General features: G+C 59.6%; 1 protein-coding gene across 3 annotated transcripts in view; it reads left to right on the top strand.

Annotated features, from left to right (window-relative positions):
* kdm5c (lysine (K)-specific demethylase 5C) overlaps positions 1 to 23,567 on the top strand; it is a 159,598-nt gene extending 136,031 nt beyond the window's left edge. For 2 of the 3 annotated variants that reach the window (XM_041179590.1, XM_041179588.1), the window contains 13 exons: positions 477 to 658; positions 1,495 to 1,619; positions 3,948 to 4,098; positions 4,585 to 4,699; positions 5,281 to 5,636; positions 7,641 to 7,779; positions 9,881 to 10,060; positions 11,450 to 11,590; positions 12,532 to 13,146; positions 14,820 to 14,892; positions 18,970 to 19,154; positions 20,264 to 20,518; positions 23,431 to 23,561. In XM_041179590.1, the coding sequence (XP_041035524.1) occupies positions 477 to 658; positions 1,495 to 1,619; positions 3,948 to 4,098; positions 4,585 to 4,699; positions 5,281 to 5,636; positions 7,641 to 7,779; positions 9,881 to 10,060; positions 11,450 to 11,590; positions 12,532 to 13,146; positions 14,820 to 14,892; positions 18,970 to 19,154; positions 20,264 to 20,518; positions 23,431 to 23,439 (2,526 nt within the window). In that variant the 3' untranslated portion in view covers positions 23,440 to 23,561. Of the gene's footprint in view, positions 1 to 476; positions 659 to 1,494; positions 1,620 to 3,947; positions 4,099 to 4,584; positions 4,700 to 5,280; positions 5,637 to 7,640; positions 7,780 to 9,880; positions 10,061 to 11,449; positions 11,591 to 12,531; positions 13,147 to 14,819; positions 14,893 to 18,969; positions 19,155 to 20,263; positions 20,519 to 23,430 lie in introns of all 3 variants that reach the window. The other variant, XM_041179589.1, reaches the window with a different exon arrangement.
* The last annotated feature ends 369 nt before the right edge of the window (positions 23,568 to 23,936 follow it).

Below are 23,936 nucleotides of genomic sequence, written 5' to 3'. Positions count from 1 at the left end.
CAGGTGCAGCACGGGGTTAGATACAGAGTAAATCTCCCTCTACACCGTCCCCATCAAACACTCCCAGGACAGGTACAGCACGGGGTTAGATACAGAGTAAATCTCCCTCTACACCGTCCCCATCAAACACTCCCAGGACAGGTACAGCAGGGGGTTAGACACAGAGTAAAGCTCCCTCTACACCGTCCCCATCAAACACTCCCAGGACAGGTACAGCACGGGGTTAGATACAGAGTAAAGCTCCCTCTACACCGTCCCCATCAAACACTCCCAGGGCAGGTACAGCACGGGGTTAGATACAGAATAAAGCTCCTTTACGTGGCGATAGACCGTCATCAGTTTGCTCGGGGCTGGTTGCTGCGCCCGGTGCTCCCCGGGGAATGGGTGAAAGGCGAAGGCCTGCGACCCGCCGGCCGCACCGCCCCGCACCCCCCCCACCCCCCCAAGCTAACGGCTGTGTGTGCTCGGTCTTCCAGGGCATCACCGAGGCGGAGCGAGAGGCCTTCGAGCTGCTGCCGGACGACGAGAGGCAGTGCGACAAGTGCAAGACCACCTGCTTCCTGTCGGCGCTGGCCTGCTACGAGTGTCCCGAGCGGCTGGTCTGCCTCTACCACATCGACGACCTGTGCGACTGCCCCCCCAGCCGGCACTATCTGAGGTAAGAAACGGCGCCATCGCACCCCCCGCCCCCCCCCCCCCCACAACTTGTGCCGCGCCCCTCCGCCAGGTGCCCCAGGTCTTCACCGCCCAAGGGAAGCCGTTTCCGAAAGCCCGCGGTCGCTCTGGAAGCAACGGCAGCGGAATGTGCGCACAGCAAGATCCCAAAGACAGGACATCGGGTGGGGTGGGGGGAAGGGAGACTGGAACGTCGGGACAGGGATCGTCCATTAACCCCCTTGGGCCTCCTTCAACATCCACTCCCCCCCTCCCCCCCCCCCCTTCCCCACCACCACCACCACCAGCGCCGACGCACAGGGGCAGCACAGTGTGCGTACCATCTACAAGATGCACTGCAGCAACTCGCCAAGGCTCCTTCGACAGCGCCGCCCAAGCCTGCGACCTCCACCATCTAGAAGGACAAGGGCAGCAGACACACGGGGAACACCACCACCTGCAAGTTCCCCTCCGAGCCCCTCACCATCCCGACTTGGAAATATATCGGCTGTTCCTTCACTGTCGCCGGGTCACAATCCTTGGAATTCCCTTCCTAACGGCACGGTGGGTGTACCTACACACAGGGGACTGCAGCGGCTCAAGAAGGCGGCTCCTCCCACCCCCACCTTCTCAAGGGGGGCAATTAGGGACGGGCAAGAAATGCAGGGCCCAGCCAGCGACCCCCACATCCCGTGAAAGAATATATATATATTTATATTTTTTAAAAGCGTCTCTGACCTGGTTGCTGTCCCACGGGGTGAGGCCCATCCTTTCAGGCGAGTGGAGGGGGGAGGCTGATCCTCGTGCGGTGGTGCTGACTGGTCTGTTTGTTCCTGACAGGTATCGGTACACCCTGGACGAGCTCCCAGCCATGCTGCACAAGCTGAAGATCCGAGCTGAGTCGTTCGACACCTGGGGAAGCAAAGTGAGGACGGCCCTGGAGATGGAGGGCGCGCAGAAGAAAAGTAAGGGGGGGGGAGGGGGTTTGTTTCTGGAGCTGCGTGTGCCCCTGGGATGAACGTCCCCACCCCCCGGCCGGTGAATTCTGCTGGCCGTGTCCTCACTCAAACCAAGCCTTGTTCACCCCTCACCACCACCCCCCCCCGCCCGACCCCCCTCTTCTTCGCATACTGACCTGTGTTCGCTCCCACTTTGACTGTGTATCCACGACTTATAATTGTGTTCAAATCCCTCGTCTCCCCCCCGCATCTCCACCTTCTCTGCCCGACCCTACAACCCCCCTGCAGTCAACCAGGCCCACGCCAAATGCCCTCGACTTCACCTCCCCCCTCCCCCAACAACTGCCCGTATCCTTCTATTCCCTTCCCCCTCGTGTGTTCATCCAGCTTCCCCCTTAAACACATCAACACTGTTCCCCTCCTCCCCCGCTGGAGTGGGTTCCTCCACATTCTCCCCGCTCTCTGGATGAAGAAGACTTGCCTGGATAAGAGCGGCTGCCACAACACTCAAGAAGCTCTGCACCGTCCAGGACAAAGCATCGCCCGCTCGATGGGCACCCCATCCACAAACGTTCCCTCCCTCCACCACCGACGCACAGGGGCAGCAGTGTGTGTACCATCGACAAGATGCACTGCAGCAACTCACCAAGGCTCCTTCGACAGCGCCACCCAAACCCACCACCTCTACCATCTGGAAGGATGAGGGCAGCAGACGCATGGGGAACACCACCACCTGCAAGTTCCCCCTCCGAGCCCCACTCACACCATCCTGACTTGGAAATACTGTCACTGGAATGGATTCCTCCTCATATCTGTCTTCAATGGGAGGCCCCTCGTTCTGAAACTGTGCCCCCTCCTCCCCTCGTTCTAGATTGCCCCCGACGAGGGGGGGAAACAGCCTCTCAGCATCCACCCTGTCAAACCCCCTCCCCTCAGAATCTGATATGTCTCAATAAGATCACCTCTCATTCTTCTAAACTCCAATGGGTAGAGACCCCAACCTGCTCAACCTCTCCCCATCAGACAAACCCCCCTTCACCCCAGGAATCAGCCGAGTGAACCTTCTCTGAACGGCCTCCGATCCGAGTCTGTCCCTCCTTAAGTGAGGAGACCCAAACCTGTGCAGACCTCTCATTTTTCTAAACTCCAATGGGTAGAGGCCCAACCTGCTCAACCTCTCCCCATCAGACAAACCCACGCTGCCCTCCCCAAAACCTGGAAGTGACTTGAGACGAAAGCCTTTTCGAGCAGATGTCAACAACGTAAACCCGAAGTCTCTCTCCGCAGCCCAATCTGGGCAGATTGGGAGGAGGTTCCCAGGCGGGGTGGGGGGGGTGGGGAGGGTTGGTTGGGGGGGGGAGCAGGGGGTGGATGGGAGGTGGGGGGGGTGGGAGTGGGGGGACGGGGAGGAGGGGGACGGGAGACGGGGATGGGAGGAGGGGGAGGGGAGGAGGGGGACGGGGAGGGGAGGGGGAGGACGGGGGGAGGGGGAGGGGAGGAGGGGGACGGGGGGAGGGGAGGAGGGGGACACGGAGGGGAGGAGGGGTCTCCGCTCTCTCTAACTCAGGTACCAGTTGCCCTGACTTGTTTCCGTTCTTTGATCTTGCTTATTTTTTTTGCTTCCCCCCCCCCCACCAATCCTGTCTTCCCTACACACACCATCCCCAAATCCCCCCTTCTCCCCCAAATCCCCCCTTCTCCCCAAATCCCCCCTTCTCCCCCAAATCCCCCCTCCTCCCCCAAATCCCCCCTCCTCCCCCAAATCCCCCCCTCCTCCCCCAAATCCCCCCTCCTCCCCCAAATCCCCCCTCCTCCCCCAAATCCCCCCTCCTCCCCCAAATCCCCCCTCCTCCCCCCCAAATCCCCCCTTCTCCCCCAAATCCCCCCTTCTCCCCCAAATCCCCCCTTCTCCCCCAAATCCCCCCTCCTCCCCCAAATCCCCCTCCTCCCCCAAATCCCCCTCCTCCCCCAAATCCCCCCCTTCTCCCCCAAATCCCCCCCTTCTCCCCCAAATCCCCCTTCTCCCCCAAATCCCCCCCTTCTCCCCCAAATCCCCCTTTCTCCCCCAAATCCCCCCTTCCACCCCCAAATCCCCCCTTCCACCCCCAAATCCCCCCTTCCTCCCCCAAATCCCCCCTTCCTCCCCCAAATCCCCCCTTCCTCCCCCAAATCCCCCCTTCCTCCCCCAAATCCCCCCTCCTCCCCCCCAAATCCCCCCTCCTCCCCCAAATCCCCCCTCCTCCCCCCCAAATCCCCCCTCCTCCCCCAAATCCACCCTCCTCCCCCAAATCCACCCCTTCCTCCCCCAAATCCCCCCTTCCTTCCCCACTGTAGCGCTGGACGACCTGAAGTTACTGGTGGCCGAGGCCAAGGAGAAAAAGTTCCCGGAGAACGGGCTCCTCCAGCAGCTCAAGTGCAGCGTCGAGGAGGCAGAGAAGTGCCTGGCGGAGGCCTTGCAGTTGTCCCAGAGCAGGAAGGGAGTCAGGTAGGGAGCGTGGCTCAATCAGTAGCGGAGGTGGGGTGGCGGTTCAGCCCAAAGCCCCCACGTCACAGTGGGCAGCCCCCTCACAAATCCCGGCCCCCCCTTCCAGGGGCGTGGGGTGGTGGTGGGGTCATTGAGTGGCTGTGGGGGCTCGCCTGGTTTGGGGAGTAGGGGGAGTGCGAGGAGGCTGCACCTCCTCCCCGCCTGACCTTACTTGGACGGGCAGCTCCCTCACACACCCTGGCCCCCCTTCCAGGGGCGTGAGGTGAGGGGGGATTGGGGTGGGGGGGTCTCGCCCGCTTTGGGGAGTAGGGGGGGGTGCGAGGAGGCTGCTTCTCCCTGCCCGCCGGCCCCTCTATCGAAGTGGCTCTGGTGCCACCAGCGGGCACAGGGTTTGCCCAGGATGCCCACCGCGCGATCGGCGTCGAGCCAGAGTTCGCGGTTGACCGGCCCGTGTGTTGTCTCCCCCCCTGCCCCACCCACCCCTAGGCCTCAGCTGGACGGTGCCGAGCCTTCGCCGAAGCTCACCGTAGACCAACTGCGGATGTTCATCGAGCAACTCCGGAGCTTGCCCTGCGTCATCACTCAAATCGACGACATGCAGGTTGGTCACTCACTTTACTCTGTATCTAACCCCGTGCTGTACCTGTCCTGGGAGTGTTTGATGGGGACGGTGTAGAGGGAGCTTTACTCTGTATCTAACCCCGTGCTGTACCTGTCCTGGGACTGTTTGATGGGGATGGTGTAGACGATGCTTTACTCTGTATCTAACCCCATGCTGTACCTGTCCTGGGAGTGTTTGATGGGGACGGTATAGAGGGAGCTTTACTCTGTATCTAACCCCGTGCTGTACCTGTCCTGGGAGTGTTTGATGGGGACGGTATAGAGGGAGCTTTACTCTGTATCTAACCCCGTGCTGTACCTGTCCTGGGAGTGTTTGATGGGGACGGTGTAGAGGGAGCTTTACTCTGTATCTAACTGTCTGCCGTTCCCCTGCGGGTGAGGTGACAACCGCGAGCTCATGTTGAGTTTGCGGAGGGCGGTGGGCCGGTGTTGCGATCGTGGGGTCCCCGGACCCCGCCACTCCGGTGGGGCCTGCTTGCCGCTCGCGGCCTCAGGGACCTCCCAAGGGCCGCGTGGTGCCCGAGCAAATCTCATTCCCCCTCCGCTCTCTGTGCGTTGTAGGAGCTCCTGGAGGACATCGAGAAGTTCCAGGTGCAAACCCAGGCTGCCCTGAAGGAGCTGCCTCCCAGCTCGCGGGAATTCCGGGACCTCATCGAGCAGGGCCGCCAGCTGGCCGTGGAGCTGCCGGAGATCTCCAGGCTGCGGCAGGAGGCCCAGCAGGCCGAGTGGCTGGACGAGGTGCGCGAGACCCTGGCCGCCTCGGGCCGGGTCACGCTGGAGGTGATGCGGCCCCTGGTCGAGTCGGGCTCCAAGCTGGCCTCCAACCCGGCCGTCGAGAAGGCCATGGCGGAGCTGCAGGAGCTGCTGACCATCTCCGAGCGCTGGGAGGAGAAAGCTCAGATCTGCCTGGAGGCCAGGTGTGTGGGGGTGTGTGTGGTGGGGGGGATGGGGTGCGGTCAGGCGGGTTCGGACAGGGGTGGTGGTGGGGGGGGTGCAGGGGCTTGGCGCCGGTCTTGACCGACTCCCAGGCTGCGCCGGAAGCCGGAGCTCCGTGCCATCAGAAACATGGGCAAGAGCGGCTTGCGTCAGCCTCGGGGGTGGGGTGGTGCTGGAATACTACGGTCGCGAATTTGGGTGGGGGGGGGGGGTAAGCGGTGGCAGTGTCACTGGGCTAGCAATGCAGAGGCCCAGGCTCTGGGGACGCGGGTTCAAATCCCATCAGAGCCCCCCCTCGTGTGGCACTTCCACCAAACGCCTTTGGGAAACCTAAATATATTACATCTACCAGTTTCCCCTTATCGACCCGACTAGCAACATCCTCAAAAAGAAGAGTCTTAATAAATTTGTCAAACACAATCCCCCTCTCATTAAACCATTTGTCTCTGTTCTGACCGTTCCGTGACTTATTTTTTTCACGTGCGAAATTTAAGTTCGATTAACAAACCGAGTGGTGGATTTATGCAGCACAGGAACAGGCCCTTCGGCCCATCGTGTCTGTGCTGGCCTTCAGCAGGCCCCTGTCCATCCTAATCCCGTTTTCCAGCACTGGGTCCGTAGCCCTGGATGTTGCAGCGTTTCAAGTGCTCGTCGTGGATACTTCTTAAATGTTGTTGGGTGGGTGGGGGGGGGGTCCCCTGCCCCTCTCTCCACCGCCCCTCCCCCCACCCCAGGGCATTGGTAGGCGGTCTCGGTTCAATGGCGGCCATGACAGCCACCGTCGGGAAAGCCCCATCTGGTTCACCGAAGTCCCCTTCTCCAGAGGGGGAACACCCGCCGCCCTTACCCAGGGTCCGGCCTACGTGTGGCTCCGGACCCCCCCCCCCCACCTCCCACAGAGCAAACGTTGGCTGACCCTTGCGGCTTGCTCCCCTTCCCCACCCCCTCCCCGCCTCCCCTCTCTGAAATTGCCCCGGCAAAGCCACTCAGTTCAAGGGGGGTGGGGTGCAGTTAGGGACGGGGCAAACGGACGCCCTCGTCCCCAGAGAGGATATAAATGTGGGGAGAGAGGTTGGTTCCCCCCCCCCCAGCCTGGAGTAACCGTGTCCTATTCTGGGCTTCCGCGGGGATGGGGGAGGAGGAGGAGGGAGCATAAGTTGGCTTTGTGGGGGGTGGGGGAGCAGCCCCGACCGATCCCGGGGCTTGAACGGGTTAAAATTCCCAGGCTCGGCTTGTGTCCCCCTCGAGTGTCGAAGATTAAGGGCTGGCGGCAGTGGGGAGGAGGAGAAGAGAGCGCATAATCCGATCGAGGTGGGGGGTGGGGTTGGAGATGATTCAGGGACAGGGCCGGTAGAGGGAAGCTATATTTCCTCTGGTTTTGGGGTGGGGGCAGGTTCAGGGGGGTGGAGGGTGACGGGAGAGTCCGGAACGAGGGAGGTTAAAATTCGAGCCGGGCCGTTGAGGGAGGGAGAGCAGGAAGTGCTTCCTCACGCAAAGGGAGAGCGGGAGTCTGGAACTCTCTCTCCGCACCGCACTCCCCAACCCCCTCCCCGGAAAATGCCACCGAGGCCGGCGGTCACCTGGAAGTTTCAAACACCGAGGCCGGTGGGGTTTTTTTGGTCGGGCGAGGGGATTAAGGGTGACCGGGGGGGGGTGGTTAGCGAGGCGGGTCGAAAGGGCCAAGCCGCAGGTGGGTGGTTGATCCGCTGGGATTCGGAGGGAGGGAGAGGCTCGAGGGGCTGAATGGCCTCCTCCCCATGGGTTTGGGGGGGTGGGGGGAGGGCCCCCTCCGATGCCTGCGGGTGCTGGGCCTCCTCCTGTCCGGGAGTCCCGTGGGAGGAGGCGATGGCTGTGGGGAGGGAGTGGGATGGGGTCGGGGGGTGGCTGCAGCGTTGAGCCTCTCCTTCTCTCGGAAGGTGTGGACTGAGTCACGTCCGGGCTGCCTCGGCTCTTTTGTCTTAACTGGCGAACGGCTATCCCTCCAGGCAAAAGCACCCGCCCGCTACCCTGGAAGCCATCATCAAGGAAGCGGAGAACATCCCGGTCGAGCTGCCCAACATCCTGTGCCTGAAGGAGGCGCTGTCGAAGGCGAGGGCCTGGATCGCTGACGTCGAGGAGATTCAGGCAAGTCCCCCCTCCCCACCACCCCACCCCATCCCAACCCCCGCTCCTCGAGGGCGAGAAGTCCGGCGCACCGCCGAGGGAGTGCCACAGCGCCGCAGGTACCCGTCCCTCGGGCGAGGCGCTGAACCCAAGGCTACACCCTGTCACCCATCTCAGGGCGTTCCCGAGGCGCCTCACAGCCAGCGGAGGAGCTTTTCCATCTTTCGCTTTTGAAGCATGGTCACTGTTTGCCAATTTTTGCACAGCAAGATCCAACAGATAACCACTGCGCTGACGACCCAGGTCATTCCTGGGGTTTTTTATTTTGGCTTAAGTTGGTTGAGGGATGGCTTTTGGCCACTGGACACCTGGGAGAAAGTTGGACAGTTGCTCCAAGAACTTTTCTCTCCACCCAGTTACGTGGAAGGGGATTGGTTTCAACCTCTCCACAGACAACCTGCACCTCCGACAATGCGGCACTCCCTCAGCGCTGACCCTCCGACAGTGCGGCGCTCCCTCAGCGTTGACCCTCCAACAGTGCGGCGCTCCCTCAGCACTGACCCTCCGACAGTGCGGTGCTCCCTCAGCGCTAACCCTCCGACAGCGCAGCGCTCCCTCAGCACTGACCCTCTGACAGTGCGGCGCTCCCTCAGCACTGACCCTCCAACAGTGCGGCGCTCCCTCAGCACTGACCCTCTGACAGTGCGGCGCTCCCTCAGCACTGACCCTCCGACAGTGCAGCGCTCCCTCAGCACTGACCCTCTGACAGTGCGGCGCTCCCTCAGCACTGACCCTCCGACAGTGCGGCGCTCCCTCAGCACTGACCCTCCGACAGTGCGGCGCTCCCTCAGCACTGACCTTCCGACAGTGCAGCGCTCCCTCAGCACTGACCCTCCGACAGTGCGGCGCCCCCTCAGCACTGACCCTCCGACAGTGTGGCGCTCCCTCAGCACTGACCCTCTCACAGTGCGGCGCTCCCTCAGCACTGACCCTCTCACAGTGCGGCGCTCCCTCAGCACTGACCCTCTCACAGTGCGGCGCTCCCTCAGCACTGACCCTCTCACAGTGCGGCGCTCCCTCAGCACTGACCCTCTCACAGTGCGGCGCTCCCTCAGCACTGACCCTCTCACAGTGCGGCGCTCCCTCAGCACTGACCCTCCGACAGTGCGGCGCTCCCTCAGCACTGACCCTACGACAGTGCGGCGCTCCCTCAGCACTGACCCTCCGACAGTGCGGCGCTCCCTCAGCACTGACCCTCCGACAGTGCGGCGCTCCCTCAGCACTGACCCTCCGACAGTGCGGCGCTCCCTCAGCACTGACCCTCCGACAGTGCGGCGCTCCCTCAGCACTGACCCTCCGACAGTGCGGCGCTCCCTCAGCACTGACCCTCCGACAGTGCGGCGCTCCCTCAGCACTGACCCTCCGACAGTGCGGCGCTCCCTCAGCACTGACCCTCCGACAGTGCGGCGCTCCCTCAGCACTGACCCTCTCACAGTGCGGCGCTCCCTCAGCACTGACCCTCCGACAGTGCGGCGCTCCCTCAGCACTGACCCTCTCACAGTGCGGCGCTCCCTCAGCACTGACCCTCCGACAGTGCGGCGCTCCCTGGGCACTGACCCTCCGACAGTGCGGCGCTCCCTCAGCACTGACCCTCTCACAGTGCGGCGCTCCCTCAGCACTGACCCTCTCACAGTGCGGCGCTCCCTCAGCACTGACCCTCCGACAGTGCGGCGCTCCCTCAGCACTGACCCTCTCACAGTGCGGCGCTCCCTCAGCACTGACCCTCTCACAGTGCGGCGCTCCCTCAGCGCTGACCCTCCGACAGTGCGGCGCTCCCTCAGCGCTGACCCTCCGACAGTGCGGTGCTCCCTCAGCACTGACCCTCCGACAGTGCGGCGCTCCCTCAGCACTGACCCTCTGACAGTGCGGCGCTCCCTCAGCACTGACCCTCCGACAGTGCGGCGCTCCCTCAGCACTGACCCTCCAACAGCCCGGCGCTCCCTTTGTACTGGTAGAGGAGGTGACAGTCAGGCCTGTAGTTTGGGCAGTCTCTGGGATGAGAGACCTGGGAAGCACTGCTGCAGAGCTGATCGATGAATGAATGGCTGGTCCTTTCTTTCAGAATGGCGATCACTATCCATGTCTGGATGACCTGGAGGGGCTGGTGGCTGTTGGGCGTGACCTTCCGGTGCGAATGGAGGAGCTTCCCCATCTGGAGAGCCAAGTAACAACTGCACACTCATGGAGGGAGAAAGCGACCAAGACATTTCTCAAGAAAAACTCCTGTTACACGTTATTAGAGGCAAGTATTCCAAACAGCGTAGAGGGAGCTTTACTCTGTATCTAACCCCGTGCTGTACCTGTCCTGGGAGTGTTTGATGGGGACAGTGTAGAGGGAGCTTTACTCTGTATCTAACCCCGTGCTGTACCTGTCCTGGGAGTGTTTGATGGGGACGGTGTAGAGAGAGAGAGCTTTACTCTGTATCTAACCCCGTGCTGTACCTGTCCTGGGAGTGTTTGATGGGGACGGTGTAGAGGGAGTTTACTCTGATTCTTACCCTGTGCTGTACCTGTCCTGGGAGTGTTTGATGGGGACGGTGTAGAGGGAGCTTTACTCTGTGTCTAACCCCGTGCTGTACCTGTCCTGGGAGTGTTTGATGGGGACAGTGTAGAGGGAGCTTTACTCTGTATCTAACCCCGTGCTGTCCCTGTCCTGGGAGTGTTTGATGGGGACGGTGTAGAGGGAGCTTTACTCTGTATCTAACCCCGTGCTGTACCTGTCCTGGGAGTGTTTGATGGGGAGAGTGTAGAGGGAGCTTTACTCTGTATCTAACCCCGTGCTGTACCTGTCCTGGGAGTGTTTGATGGGGACAGTGTAGAGGGAGATTTACTCTGTATCTAACCCCATGCTGTACCTGTCCTGGGAGTGTTTGATGGAGACGGTGTAGAGGGAGCTTTACTCTGTATCTAACCCCGTGCTGTACCTGTCCTGGGAGTGTTTGATGGGGACAGTGTAGAGGGAGATTTACTCTGTATCTAACCCCATGCTGTACCTGTCCTGGGAGTGTTTGATGGAGACGGTGTAGAGAGAGCTTTACTCTGTATCTAACCCCGTGCTGTACCTGTCCTGGGAGTGTTTGATGGGGACAGTGTAGAGGGAGATTTACTCTGTATCTAACCCCATGCTGTACCTGTCCTGGGAGTGTTTGATGGAGACGGTGTAGAGAGAGCTTTACTCTGTATCTAACCCCGTGCTGTACCTGTCCTGGGAGTGTTTGATGGGGATGGTGTAGAGGGAGCTTTACTCTGTGTCTAACCCCGTGCTGTACCTGTCCTGGGAGTGTTTGATGGGGACAGTGTAGAGGGAGCTTTACTCTGTATCTAACCCCGTGCTGTCCCTGTCCTGGGAGTGTTTGATGGGGACGGTGTAGAGGGAGCTTTACTCTGTATCTAACCCCGTGCTGTACCTGTCCTGGGAGTGTTTGATGGGGACGGTGTAGAGGGAGTGTTTGATGGGGACGGTGTAGAGGGAGTGTTTGATGGGGACGGTGTAGAGGGAGTGTTTGATGGGGACGGTGTAGAGGGAGTGTTTGATGGGGACGGTGTAGAGGGAGTGTTTGATGGGGACGGTGTAGAGGGAGTGTGAGATGGTGGGGCGCCCATTTGCTGATATTTGCTGCCTGCTTTCCAGGTGCTATGTCCGTGCGCTGACACAGGTTCAGACAACGTCCGGAGGAACAAATGGAAGAAGGCGAAGGAGAGCGTCCTGGACAAGGCCGACACCGACGGCCTGGGACTATCGGCACAGGACATCCGGGACCCGGGATCAATCGTGAGCGACAGCTTTTGTTTCCCCTCAAGCTTGGGACAGTTTAGATTGCGAGGGCTGATCGCTGCCTGGTGCCCCCTGAGAATTCAGCGGGGTGGCTAGAGAGAACCCCCCCCCGCCAACCACCACCACCACCACCCACCCACCCACCCTGCCGGTTGCTGGGGGGCAGGGGGGAGTCCAGAACAAGGGAGCAGACCCTTAAAGTGAGGGCCAGGCCGATCAGGGGTGGCGTCAGGAAGCACCTATTCACACAAAGGGGAGCGGAAATCAGGAACTCTCCCCCCTAATCTCCACAACCCCCCCCCACCCACAGTAAATAGCTGTTGAGGCTGGGCGGGGGGTTCAGTTGGAAACTTCAAACGCTAGCTTGATAGATTTTGGTTGGGTGAGGGGATCATGGGGTCATGGAACCGAGGTGGGTAAATAGAGTTAAGAAGCAGATCAGCCGTGATCTGATTGGATGGTGGAACAGTCTTGAGGGGCTGCATGGGCGTCCTCCTGTTCCGGTGTAACTGATTCAAGACGGGCTGAATGGCCTCCTCCTGTGTAATAGGCTCGAGAGGGACTGAATGGCCTCCTCCTGTTCCTGTGTAACAGGCTCGAGAGGGGGGCTGAATGGGGCCTCCTCCTGTTCCTGTGTAACAGGCTCGAGAGGGGCTGAATGGCCTCCTCCTGTTCCTGTGTAACAGGCTCGAGAGGGGCTGAATGGCCTCCTCCTGTTCCTGTGTCACAGGCTCGAGAGGGGCTGAATGGCCTCCTCCTGTTCCTGTGTAACAGGCTCGAGAGGGGCTGAATGGGGCCTCCTCCTGTCCCTGGCGTCGGCTTCAGTTGCCTTTGGGGGAGTTTGAGATCCCCACCACCACCCCCCCACCCCCCCCACCCCCAACCCGCCCGCTGAGTTATCTCTGAACGTCTTCTGTCCCGTCTCTGCCCCGTTACAGATCCTGGCCTTCAAGGACGCAGAGCAGAAGGAGAGGGAGGGGATCCGCGCCCTGCGGCAGAAGAACGCGTCTAAACCCTTGTCCTCGTCGGCGTCGGCGGCGTCGGAGGAGGAGGAGGAGGAGGAGCGGCGGCAGCAGCAGCAGCAAGAGGAGGAGGAGGAGGAGGAGGGCCGCGAGTCGGGGGTGTGCGTGTGCGGTCAGCCGCCGGCTAACCTGATGCTGCAGTGCGAGCTCTGCAAGGACTGGTTCCACAGCGGCTGCACCAGCTGCCCCAAGCTCAGCCACCAGAAGCACTCGCCGGCCTGGTGGGACTGGGACACCAAGTTCCTGTGCCCCCTCTGCCTGCGCTCCCGGCGGCCCCGGCTGGAGATCATCCTCTCCCTGCTCGTGGCCCTGCAGAAGCTGCCGGTCCGGCTGCCTGAGGGGGAGGCCCTGCAGTGCCTGACCGAGAGGGCCATCATGTGGCAGGACCGGGCCCGGCGCGCCATGGCCACCAAGGAGGTGGCCGCCCTGCTCGAGAGACTGGCCGAGCTCCGGCAGCAGCTGCAGAACCAGGTGGTGAAGGACACCATCGCCATGAAGGAGCGGAGCCGCGTGGGCAATCACCAGAAGAAGGTGAGGAGGTGGCGGCGGCGGCGCCGGGCAGTGGGAGGGTCAGTGCTGAGGGAGCGCCGCACTGTCAGAGGGTCAGTGCTGAGGGAGTGCCGCACTGTCAGAGAGTCAGTGCTGAGGGAGCGCCGCACTGTCGGAGGGTTGGTGCTGAGGGAGCGCCGCACTGTCGGAGGGTCGGTGCTGAGGGAGCGCCGCGCTGTCGGAGGGTCAGTCCTGAGGGAGCGCCGCACTGTCAGAGAGTCAGTGCTGAGGGAGCGCTGCGCTGTCGGAGGGTCAGTGCTGAGGGAGCGTCGCACTGTCGTAGGGTCAGTGCTGAGGGAGCGCCTCACTGTCGGAGAGTCAGTGCTGAGGGATTGCCGCACTGTCGGAGGGTCAGTACTGAGGGAGCGCCGCACTGTCGGAGGGTCAGTGCTGAGGGATTGCCGCACTGTCGGAGGGTCAGTACTGAGGGAGCACCGCACTGTCAGAGGGTCAGTGCTGAGGGAGCGCCGGACTGTCGGAGGGTCGGTGCTGAGGGAGCACCGCGCTGTGTGCGGGTCAGTGCTGAGGGAGCACTGCGCTGTGTGAGCGTCGGTGCTGAGGGAGCACTGCGCTGTGTGAGGGTCAGTGCCGAGGGAGCGCCGCGCTGTGGGAGGTTCAGTGCTGAGGGAGCACCGCACTGTCGGAGGGTCAGTGCTGAGGGAGCGCCGGACTGTCGGAGGGTCGGTGCTGAGGGAGCACCGCGCTGTGTGCGGGTCAGTGCTGAGGGAGCACTGCGCTGTGTGAGCGTCGGTGCTGAGGGAGCACTGCGCTGTGTGAGGGTCAGTGCCGAGGGAGCGCCGCGCTGTGGGAGGTTCAGTGCTGAGGGAGCGCCGCACTGTCGGAGGGTCAGTGCTGAGGGAGCGCCGCACTGTCGGAGGGTCAGTGCTGAGGGAGCGCCGCACTGTCAGAGAGTCAGTGCTAAGGGAGCGCCGCACTGTCTGAGGGTCAGTACTGAGGGAGCGCTGCACTGTCTGAGGGTCAGTGCTGAGGGAGCGCCGCACTGTCAGAGGGTCGATGCTGAGGGAGCACCGCGCTGTGTGCGGGTCAGTGCTGAGGGAGCACTGCGCTGTGTGAGGGTCAGTGCCGAGGGAGCGCCGCGCTGTGGGAGATTCAGTGCCGAGGGAGTGCCGCACTGTCAGAGGAGCAGTACTTAGTTATCAGTGTGTTGTGCCTGATCCTAAAGATTGGCACCTATGACACTGTCACACCCCCTTGGTACTGCACTGGCAGAGGGCCAACCCAGATTATGGGGCTCAGTTCCCTGGCGCAAGGCCTGATCTCTTAACCGAGTGAAGCATATTGGCACAGCAGAAAGATTGCAAGGTGTGTGCGCTTACGCATGTGTGAGTGTGTGCGTGCTTGTATGAGTGTGCGTGTGTTTCTGTGTGTGCAAGTATGCTTGTATGAGTTACATGTGCTTGTGTTTCTGTGTGTTTCTGTGTGTTTCTGTGTGTTTCTGTGTGTTTCTGTGTGTTTCTGTGTGTGTCTGTGTGTGTCTGTGTGTGTCTGTGTGTGTCTGTGTGTGTCTGTGTGTGTCTGTGTGTGTCTGAGCGTGTTTCTGTGTGAGTTCCTGTGTACGTGTGTGTGACAGAGAGAGATATATAAGAGCGAGGAAATTACTTGCTGCACATGATGACTGCCCATCTTTATTCCAGGTGGGTGGAGCGAATGGTGATGCAGTTGATGTGCCACAGGAAAACAAGGAAACCAGCAGTCCCACAGCAACAGGTAATGGCCTGGAAGTCCCTCCCCACCTTCTGTCTCTCCCCCCTCTGTCCCTCCCACTCTCTGTCCCTCCCCCCCTCTCCCTCTCTCTGTCTCTGTCTCTCTCCCCCTCTCTGTCTCTCTCCCCCTCTCTGTCTCTCTCCCCCTCTCTGTCTCTCTCCCCCTCTCTGTCTCTCTCCCCCTCTCTGTCTCTCTCCCCCTCCCTGTCTCTCTCCCCCTCCCTGTCTCTCTCCCCCTCCCTGTCTCTCTCCCCCTCCCTGTCTCTCTCCCCCTCCCTGTCTCTCTCCCCCTCCCTGTCTCTCTCCCCCTCCCTGTCTCTCTCCCCCTCCCTGTCTCTCTCCCCCTCCCTGTCTCTCTCTCTCTCCCCCTCCCTGTCTCTCTCTCCCCCTCCCTGTCTCTCTCTCCCCCTCCCTGTCTCTCTCTCCCCCTCCCTGTCTCTCTCTCCCCCTCCCTGTCTCTCTCTCCCCCTCCCTGTCTCTCTCTCCCCGTCTCTCTCTCTCTCCCCGTCTCTCTCTCTCTCCCCGTCTCTCTCTCTCCCTCTCCGCCTCTCTCTCTCTCTCTCTCTCCGCCTCTCGCTCTCCCTCTCTCTCCGCCTCTCGCTCTCCCTCTCTCTCCGCCTCTCGCTCTCCCTCTCTCTCCGCCTCTCGCTCTCCCTCTCTCTCCGCCTCTCGCTCTCCCTCTCTCTCCGCCTCTCGCTCTCCCTCTCTCTCCGCCTCTCGCTCTCCCTCTCTCTCCGCCTCTCGCTCTCCCTCTCTCTCCGCCTCTCGCTCTCCCTCACTCTCCGCCTCTCGCTCTCCCTCACTCTCCGCCTCTCGCTCTCCCTCTCTCTCCGCCTCTCGCTCTCGCTCTCCCTCTCTCTCCCCTGGTCTCGCTCTCCCTCTCTCTCCCCTGGTCTCGCTCTCCCTCTCTCTCCCCTGGTCTCGCTCTCCCTCTCTCTCCGCCTCTCGCTCTCCCTCTCTCTCCGCCTCTCGCTCTCCCTCCCTCTCCGCCTCTCGCTCTCCCTCCCTCTCCGCCTCTCGCTCTCCCTCCCTCTCCGCCTCACTCTCTCCCTCCCTCTCCGCCTCTCTCTCTCCCTCCCTCTCCGCCTCTCTCTCTCCCTCCCTTTCCACCTCTCGCTCTCCCTCCCTCTCCACCTCTCGCTCTCCCTCCCTCTCCACCTCTCGCTCTCCCTCCCTCTCCACCTCTCGCTCTCCCTCCCTCTCCACCTCTCGCTCTCCCTCCCTCTCCGCCTCTCGCTCTCCCTCCCTCTCCACCTCTCTCTCTCTCTCTCTCTCTCTCTCTCTCCCTCTCCGCCTCTCTCTCTCCCTCTCCGCCTCTCTCTCTCCCTCTCCGCCTCTCTCTCCCTCTCCGCCTCTCTCTCTCCCTCTCCGCCTCTCTCTCTCCCTCTCCGCCTCTCTCTCCCTCTCCGCCTCTCTCTCCCTCTCCGCCTCTCTCTCCCTCTCTGCCTCTCTCTCCCTCTCCGTCTCTCTCTCCCTCTCCGTCTCTCTCTCCCTCTCCGTCTCTCTCTCCCTCTCCGTCTCTCTCTCCCTCTCCGTCTCTCTCTCCCTCTCCGTCTCTCTCTCCCTCTCCGTCTCTCTCTCTCTCTCTCCCTCTCCGTCTCTCTCTCCCTCTCCGCCTCTCTCTCTCCCTCCCTTTCCACCTCTCGCTCTCCCTCCCTCTCCACCTCTCGCTCTCCCTCCCTCTCCGCCTCTCTCTCCCTCCCTCTCCGCCTCTCGCTCTCCCTCCCTCTCCACCTCTCTCTCTCTCTCTCTCTCTCTCTCCCTCTCCGCCTCTCTCTCTCCCTCTCCGCCTCTCTCTCTCCCTCTCCGCCTCTCTCTCTCCCTCTCCGCCTCTCTCTCTCCCTCTCCGCCTCTCTCTCTCCCTCTCCGCCTCTCTCTCTCCCTCTCCGCCTCTCTCTCTCCCTCTCCGCCTCTCTCTCCCTCTCCGCCTCTCTCTCCCTCTCCGCCTCTCTCTCCCTCTCCGCCTCTCTCTCCCTCTCTGCCTCTCTCTCCCTCTCCGTCTCTCTCTCCCTCTCCGTCTCTCTCTCCCTCTCCGTCTCTCTCTCCCTCTCCGTCTCTCTCTCCCTCTCCGTCTCTCTCTCCCTCTCCGTCTCTCTCTCCCTCTCCGTCTCTCTCTCTCTCTCTCCCTCTCCGTCTCTCTCTCCCTCTCCGCCTCTCTCTCTCCCTCTTCTCCTCTCTCCCTCCCTCTCTCTCCGCATCTCGCTCTCCCTCTCTCTCCGCATCTCGCTCTCCCTCTCTCTCCGCCTCTCGCTCTCCCTCTCTCTCGCTCTCCCTCTCTCTCGCTCTCCCTCTCTCTCCGCCTCTCGCTCTCCCTCTCTCTCCGCCTCTCGCTCTCCCTCTCTCTCCGCCTCTCGCTCTCCCTCTCTCTCCGCCTCTCGCTCTCCCTCTCTCTCCCCTGGTCTCGCTCTCCCTCTCTCTCCCCTGGTCTCGCTCTCCCTCTCTCTCCCCTGGTCTCGCTCTCCCTCTCTCTCCGCCTCTCGCTCTCCCTCTCCCTCTCTCTCCGCCTCTCGCTCTCCCTCTCTCTCCGCCTCTCGCTCTCCCTCTCTCTCCGCCTCTCGCTCTCCCTCTCTCTCCGCCTCTCGCTCTCCCTCTCTCTCCGCCTCTCGCTCTCCCTCTCTCTCCGCCTCTCGCTCTCCCTCTCTCTCCGCCTCTCGCTCTCCCTCTCTCTCCGCCTCTCGCTCTCCCTCTCTCTCCGCCTCTCGCTCTCCCTCTCTCTCCGCCTCTCGCTCTCCCTCTCTCTCCGCCTCTCGCTCTCCCTCTCTCTCCGCCTCTCGCTCTCCCTCTCTCTCCGCCTCTCGCTCTCCCTCTCTCTCCGCCTCTCGCTCTCCCTCTCTCTCCGCCTCTCGCTCTCCCTCTCTCTCCGCCTCTCGCTCTCCCTCTCTCTCCGCCTCTCGCTCTCCCTCCTCTTCCCTCCCCTCTCTCCTCGACTTCCTATCTGCCAAGGGAGAGACAACGTCAGATGCAAAGAGAAGCCACCAGGTGGCCTCGATGTGCAGTTTAGTTCAGGTGTTGCACGAACTCCAGTGCATAATGAAGAACCCTTCAACGCTAAACAATGTCACAGAGCCTCAGCTGCAGAGAGCAGCTTTCACCCTCCACTCTATGCAGACTTACAGACTGGAATGAATAAAATAACAGATACCCGGGAGTGAGTTACAAACTGGAATCTAATCGAGGGGTTCTGGGTGGTTTATATATAGAATAACAGATACCCAGGAGTGAGTTACAGACTGGAATCTAATCGAGGGGTTCTGGATGGTTTATATATAGAATAACAGATACCCGGGAGTGAGTTACAGGCTGGAATCTAATTGAGGGGTTCGGTGGGGTTTATATATAGAATAACAGATACCCGGGAGTGAGTTACAGACTGGAATCTAATCGAGGGGTTCGGTAGGGTTTATATATAGAATAACAGACACCCGGGAGTGAGTTACAGATTGGAATCTAATTGAGGGGTTCCGGGGGCGTTTATATATAGAATAACAGCTACCCGGGAGTGAGTTACAGACTGGAATCTAATTGAGGGGTTCTGGGTGGTTTATATATAGAATAACAGCTACCCGGGAGTGAGTTACAGACTGGTATCTAATCGAGGGATTCGGTGGGGTTTATATATAGAATAACAGATACCCGGGAGTGAGTTACAGACTGGAATCTAATCGAGGGGTTCGGGGGGGTTTATATAAAGAATAACAGATACCCGGGAGTGAGTTACAGACTGGAATCTAATCAAGGGGTTCGGGGGGGTTTATATATAGAATAACAGATACCCGGGAGTGAGTTACAGACTGTGCTAATTGCCTCTTGCCTGTGTCTAACCCTTTCCCAACCTCCTCTGCCTCTCGTTCGATCAAAGGTGAATTAGTGAAAGTCTGATTTGTGGTTTCTGTATTAGGACGAAGGTCTCTAACGCGGGCAGTGCCGGGTTCTGAAACCAAGATGTGTAAAAACGCCGCTCGGCTGTAGGTTTGCCGAGTATGTTCAGGTTGCAGGGGGGGGATGAGAAAGTGCCGGTGTCTGTGAATCCCCCCACCAACCCAGGATGTTAGCTGTCACTCTGTCCCCATTCTGCCCCTAGACGAGGACGACGTGACCCTCGAGAGTCCTGCCGTCGAGCTGTCCGAGGCGGTGCAGCAGCAGCTGGAGGAGCTGATGGTGGACGGAGACCTGCTGGAGGTGACGCTGGACGAGAACCACAACATCTGGAGGGTCCTCCAGGCGGTGCGGACGCCGCCTCGCGAGAAGATTCGGAAGCTCCTGCAAGTAGGTTGGGGCGAGGGGTGGGGGGAGGGGGAGGGGGGCAGGGGAGGACCAGCAATTCCCCGCCCCAAGGCCGGAACCCGTACCCTGATGGGCGGGGGGGGGAGGTTCGAACGACCAGCTCCCACTGCAGTCACTCAGTGATAGCCAGTAGGAGCAAGTGCGGATGCCGGAGGTGAGGAGGTGGGATTGTGCATCCCCCATCCTCGCACGCTGCTCTCTGTGGAGTGGGGGGTGTAGCTTCCGCCCCGGAGGAACTGCCACCTCTACAGCCCTCCTGTGCCAGCAAGAGTTCAGCAGGGAGGTCCTGAATGCAATAGGGTCCTTTCTCCCCTTCAACACCGTTACCTCGTGCTTTGTGCATTCAGGAGCCCCCGTTCGATGCGTGACATTCGGAAGGCCCTCATTGTGTCTATATCAGCATTCAAACCCACATCCCTCTTCCGAAAGAGTGAAGCTCCCTCTACACTGTCCCCATCAAACACTCCCAGGACAGGTACAGCCCAGGGTTAGATACAGAGTAAAGCTCCCTATACACTGTCCCCATCAAACACTCCCAAGACAGGTACAGCACAGGGTCAGGTACCGATTCAGTGAGGTTGACTTTGGCTTTGGGTCGACTGGACTGGATCACATCTGTATCTGATGCCCAGCTCAATATTGTGTGGCTCTTACCTGTTGTTACCATTATATCATCGTACAAAAGAGTGTTTCAGAGGGGCAGTCACGAGTCAACCACATTGCTGTGGGGTCTGGAGTGACGTGTAGGCCAGACCAGGTAAAGACAGCAGATTTCCCTCCCTGAAGGGCGTTAATGAACCAGATGGGGTTTTAATGACAATCCGAGTGTTATCAGCTCCTCAATTCACGATTTATTTCATTAGTTTAATTTAAATGCCGCATCTTCCCCGTACCCCACCTCCCGCTATAGCCCTGGTGGGATTCGGACTCGTGTGTCTGGCCCATTCGGCCAGGCCTCTGGATTACTAGTCCAGTGACATAACCACTGTGCCCCTGTTGTGCACAATGTTGCTGCACTGGACTGGGGCGGGCATGTCAGCTCGGGCTGGCCTCCGCCAACTGACCCCCTCTTTTTTTGGACGATCCCTCAGATCGAGAAGCTGGAAAGCAAACTCGCGAGGGTGCGAGGGAAAGACTCCGCAGAGAAACGCCGGAAGAGGAAGCTGGAGAGGGGAGACTCCTTCCTCCTGCAGGGGCAGGAAGATCCCGAGGAGCTGGACCCCAGCGAGCCAAAGAGAGGCAAGTCGGAGGCAGCCAGTCCAGCGGTGAAAACCAGCCGCGCACCAGAGCATCAGGGAGGGGATATCCGAGAGTCACAAAGTCCAGTCACACACAACGGAGTGGAGGTGGGTCTACTTTTGCCAGCTCGCCTACTCTTGTTTTCCCCGATCCCGTCTTCCGCCTTCCTCCTCTGAAAACCACACAGGAATCACAGGAGGGGCCAAACGGCCTCCTGCTGCCCTGTGACACTCCTGAGATCTGCAGCGCAGGAAAAGGGGCCGTCACTTGTGCCCCAGTGAGCCTCGTCCCACCCTTACTCATCCCTTGCGTCTTTATTGATTTATGGACTTGCTCTCGTGTTTAGTTTGCTCTTCCCTGTTCGCGGAATATATTGCTGTGTTGTTGTTTGCCAATGCAGGTGTCCGTTATATTTTCCCAAATACGACTCCCAGACCCTCAAAATCGGCTTTCCCCCCAATCCGTTACCCTGTTTTTCATTAAACTTGCATCCATCCTCCTCAGTTATTACCTCGAAGCTTCTAACATTATGGTCACTATTGCCTAGATGCTCCCCTATTTCTCCCTCGCTGCAACCTGCCCTGAGTTCGTTCCCCGCAACCAGATCCAGTAACGAATCCTCCCTGGGTTAGAAAGGCCACATTGTGGCGACTCGCTCCCTCTATCACCTTTATCTACCTCTTCTGGTCAATTCACAACAGGGAAGGGGAACTGATATCTCCCGTGATTGTCATTCAATCACCTCTTTTCTTAGCGATTCCCATAAACTGCCCTGTTCTCCCTGCTACATGTTTCCCACTATTAGGTGCAGAATAAACTACTTGTTAGTGTGATTAATCTTGTCCTACATTTTATCTCTATCCATATGGTCTTTCTTTCTGTTTGACTGACAGCATTGTCACCTTTCCCAAAGTACTGCTAATCCACCTCCCTTGTCCAGCTCCCAATATACTATTTAATTAGTCTTTCATTTGTCTATAACTTTGCCTCAGGAATCCTGACTCCACCCCTGTCTCAGCTCATCGGCTGCTGAAACCCTAGTCCACATCTTCGTCACCTCCACACTCGACTATTCCAACACTCTCCCACATCTTACCCTCCATAAACCTCAGCTCATCCATAACTCTGCTGCACACACACACACACACACACACACACACACACACACACACACACACCACCCCCCCACCTACCAGGTGTCCTAACTTGCAATGGGTCCTGTTCACCCGTCACCCCCTATGTTCACTGATGTACACTAACTCCCTCCCCTGCAGACCTCCCTATCTCTGTAACCTCCTCCAGCCCCTACAACCCTCCCTATCTCTGTAACCTCCTCCAGCCCCTACAACCCTCCCTATCTCTGTAACCTCCTCCAGCCCCTACGACCCTCCCTATCTCTATAACCTCCTCCAGCCCCTACAACCCTCCCTATCTCTGTAACATCCTCCAGCCCCTACAACCCTCCCTATCTCTGTAACCTCCTCCAGCCCCTACAACCCTCCCTATCTCTGTAACCTCCTCCAGCCTCTACAACCCTCCCTATCTCTGTAACCTCCTCCAGCCCCTACAACCCTCCCTATCTCTGTAACCTCCTCCAGCCCCTACAACCCTCCCTATCTCTGTAACCTCCTCCAGCCCCTACAACCCTCCCTATCTCTGTAACCTCCTCCAGCCCCTACAACCCTCCCTATCTCTGTAACCTCCTCCAGCCTCTACAACCCTCCCTATCTCTGTAACCTCCTCCAGCCCCTACACCCCTCCCTATCTCTATAACCTCCTCCAGTCCCTACAACCCTCCCTATCTCTGTAACCTCCGCCAGCCCCTGCAACCCTCCCTATCTCTGTAACCTCCTCCAGTCCCTACAACTCTCCCTATCTCTGTAACCTCCTCCAACCCGCCGAGATCTCTGCGCTCCTCCAATTCCAGCCTCTCGAGCATCCCCCGATTCCCATCGCTCCGCCATTGACGGCCGTGCCTTCAGCTGCCTGGTGGGGGGGCCCTGAGCTCTGGTATTCCCTCCTTAAACCTCTCCACCTCTCTCCTCCTTTAAGATGCTCTTTAAAAAGTAACCTCTTTGACCGAGCTCTTGACCACCGATCCCTAACATTTCATGTGGCTCGGGATGAGATTTTGCTCCATTACATTCCCGTGACTCACCATGGGAATGGTTTTTAACGTGTTCAAGGTACTATTTCAACGTGAGTTTGTGTATCTGATTCCTCGCCATGCATCCCCGCTTCTTTGTTTTATTGTGGACGGGTATGAACTGCAATAGAGACAGCAAGAGCTTGGTTGACTCTCATGCTGCAGTGTGCATGACAACATCTCCACCAATCAGAGTCCACTTGCCAACCATTCAGCACTCTCTTCTCGTGAAGTATAAATTGTTGTTTCCAGCGCTGGAATGACAGTTCTCTTCTCGTGAATTATAAGTTGTTGTTCCCGACACTGGAATGGCAGTTCTCTTCTCGTGAAGTATAAATTGTTGTTCCCGACGCTGGAATGGCAGTTCTCTTCTCGTGAAGTATAAATTGTTGTTCCCGACGCTGGAATGGCAGTTCTCTTCTCGTGAAGTATAAATTGTTGTTCCCGACGCTGGAATGGCAGTTCTCTTCTCGTGAAGTATAAGTTGTTGTTCCCGACACTGGAATGGCAGTTCTCTTCTCGTGAAGTATAAATTGTTGTTCCCAACGCTCGAATGGCAGTTCTCTTCTCGTGAAGTATAAATTGTTGTTTCCGACGCTGGAATGGCAGTTCTCTTCTCATGAAGTATAAATTGTTGTTTCCGACGCTGGAATGGCAGTTCTCTTCTCATGAAGTATAAATTGTTGTTTCCGACACTGGAATGGCAGTTCTCTTTTCGTGAAGTATAAATTGTTGTTCCCTACGCCCGAATGGCAGTTCTCGAGTGCTGCGCTACCACGCGACTGTTTTTAAGTTCCGTCTGTCTGTCCCTGTTCATCCCTGAGTCCGATTCTCTTTTTTTTTTCTCTCTCCCTCTCTCTCTCTCCGTTCCAGCAGTTATGATCGAAGGCTACCTCCCCAGCAGTTTGGCCGTGGAGGCGTTCTGCCCGAGAGACCTCCCGACTTCAGCGGGTCCGCCGCCAGCTTCGCCCCGCTGGGAGCGATGAAGAAACGGGGGTGGGGGAGGGGGAAGAATTGGGGGTGGGGGGGGGGGGGGGGTGGGGGGGTGGGGGGTGGAAAAGCAGCAGAAACCTTGAACTGAGAGCCCAACCATATTTAAGATCCCACCAGGCGCAAAAGTGCTGATTTTGAGTTCGGGGGGGCAGGGCCGCGTTGGGGAGGGTTGGGGGGGGGCGGGTGGGTGGGAGGGGGGTGGTGGTGGGTTGGGGTGGGGGCGGGAAGGGGGAAGAAATTTGTAACGCCTGCAGCTGGAGGACAATCCCCACCTTCGCAGCCGGGGTGGGGGAAGGGAGAGGGGAGGTGGTGGGTGTGGGGGCGGGGTGGGGGGGGTGGTTGGGGATGAGGAGCGGGCAGGCAGTGAGTCGAAGGCACCTCTCCCA

This window comes from Carcharodon carcharias, chromosome 35 (genome assembly GCF_017639515.1).
Source record: "Carcharodon carcharias isolate sCarCar2 chromosome 35, sCarCar2.pri, whole genome shotgun sequence".
Lineage (NCBI taxonomy): Eukaryota > Metazoa > Chordata > Chondrichthyes > Lamniformes > Lamnidae > Carcharodon > Carcharodon carcharias.
This window is presented reverse-complemented; position numbering and strand designations above follow the sequence as displayed.